The sequence below is a fragment of the Microtus pennsylvanicus genome, chromosome 19, assembly GCF_037038515.1.
Source record: "Microtus pennsylvanicus isolate mMicPen1 chromosome 19, mMicPen1.hap1, whole genome shotgun sequence".
NCBI lineage: Eukaryota > Metazoa > Chordata > Mammalia > Rodentia > Cricetidae > Microtus > Microtus pennsylvanicus.
The window spans coordinates 22578861-22580729 of record NC_134597.1 but is presented as its reverse complement, the minus strand read 5'-3'; the positions used below and the strand labels follow the sequence as shown (position 1 = coordinate 22580729).

Genomic DNA, 1869 nt, shown 5'->3' with positions numbered 1-1869 from the left:
GGAAAATACTTGGTTACAGAACAATGTTAACACGAAAGCATCAATGACTGTCAGCTGGCGTTGAAGCTGAAGTTCTGGAGTTTGACATGATTCAGGGGCTGAAAGAACAGATTAGTATTCCTCTCCTTCTTCCTCACCCTCTCCTTCAACAGAATCCACACCAACCTCCTCATAATCCTTCTCCAGGGCAGCCACGTCTTCACGGGGCTCAGAGAACTCCCCCTCCTCCATACCCTCACCCACATACCAGTGCACAAAGGCACGCTTGGCATACATCAGATCAAACTTGTGATCTAGGCGGGCCCAGGCCTCAGCGATGGCTGTGGTGTTGCTCAGCATGCACACAGCTCTCTGGACCTTGGCCAGGTCTCCACCAGGTACCACAGTGGGAGGCTGGTAATTAATGCCAACCTTGAAGCCAGTGGGGCACCAGTCCACAAACTGGATGCTGCGCTTGATCTTGATGGTGGCAATGGCAGCATTGACATCTTTGGGAACCACATCACCATGGTACAGCAGGCAGCAAGCCATGTATTTACCGTGGAGAGGGTCACATTTTACCATCTGGTTGGCTGGCTCAAAGCAGGCATTGGTGATCTCTGCTACAGAAAGCTGCTCATGGTAGGCTTTCTCAGCAGAGATGACAGGGGCATATGTGGCCAGAGGGAAGTGGATGCGAGGGTAGGACACCAGGTTGGTCTGGAATTCTGTCAGGTCAACATTCAGGGCTCCATCAAATCTGAGGGAAGCAGTGATGGAGGACACAATCTGGCTAATGAGGCGGTTAAGGTTGGTGTAGGTGGGGTGCTCAATGTAAAGGTTTCTACGACAGATGTCATAGATGGCCTCGTTGTCCACCATGAAGGCACAATCAGAGTGCTCCAGGGAGGTGTGGGTGGTGAGGATAGAGTTGTAGGGCTCAACCACAGCGGTGGAAACCTGCGGGGCTGGGTAGATGAAGAACTCCAGCTTGGACTTCTTTCCGTAATCAACAGAGAGCCTCTCCATCAGCAGGGAGGTGAACCCAGAGCCGGTTCCCCCACCAAAGCTGTGGAAGACCAAGAAGCTTTGAAGACCTGTGCACTGGTCGGCCAGCTTGCGAATTCTGTCCAGGATGAGGTCAATGATCTCCTTGCCAATGGTGTAGTGGCCACGGGCATAGTTATTGGCAGCATCTTCCTTGCCTGTGATGAGCTGCTCAGGGTGGAAGAGCTGGCGGTAGGTACCAGTGCGAACTTCATCAATAACCGTGGGCTCCAGGTCTACGAACACTGCCCGGGGCACGTGCTTGCCAGCGCCTGTCTCACTGAAGAAGGTGTTGAAGGAGTCGTCTCCTCCCCCAATGGTCTTGTCACTTGGCATCTGGCCGTCAGGCCGGATGCCATGTTCCAGGCAGTAGAGTTCCCAGCAGGCATTGCCGATCTGGACACCAGCCTGGCCGACGTGGATGGAGATGCACTCACCATGGTAGCTACAGGTTAGAAGGCGAGGGTGACAGAGCGGACACCGGGTTGCGATTACCGTTCCCGACAGCTAAGAGTCGAGGTAAGTAACGCAATGAGGCCTGATGTTAAGTTCTTTCTCTCTCACTTCCTACCCTACTTTTTGAGGCAGAATCTCTCACTGAACCCGAAATTTTCCAATGCAGCAAGACTGGCCAGTCAGCAAGCCCCGGAAATCCTCCTGTCTCTGCTTCCCCAGGGCTGTGATTACAGGTGTGCACTGCCTCACACAGCTGTTTTATGTGGGTTCTGGGGTTCAAACTCAAGTCCTCACACTTATATAGCAAACATTTTACCAACTGAGCCACTGCCCCAGCCCACAGTCTGCAGGCTTTTGTTGCTGTTTTAATGACTATTTGATACAAGA

General features: G+C 52.6%; 1 protein-coding gene across 1 annotated transcript; it reads right to left on the bottom strand.

Annotated features, from left to right (window-relative positions):
- Positions 1-1560, bottom strand: LOC142838335 (tubulin alpha-1B chain-like). Its single transcript, XM_075953703.1, has one exon. The coding sequence runs from the start codon at positions 1360-1362 to the stop codon at positions 112-114; it is 1251 nt and encodes a 416-aa protein (XP_075809818.1). The 5' UTR covers positions 1363-1560; the 3' UTR covers positions 1-111.
- Positions 1561-1869: the final 309 nt, after the last annotated feature.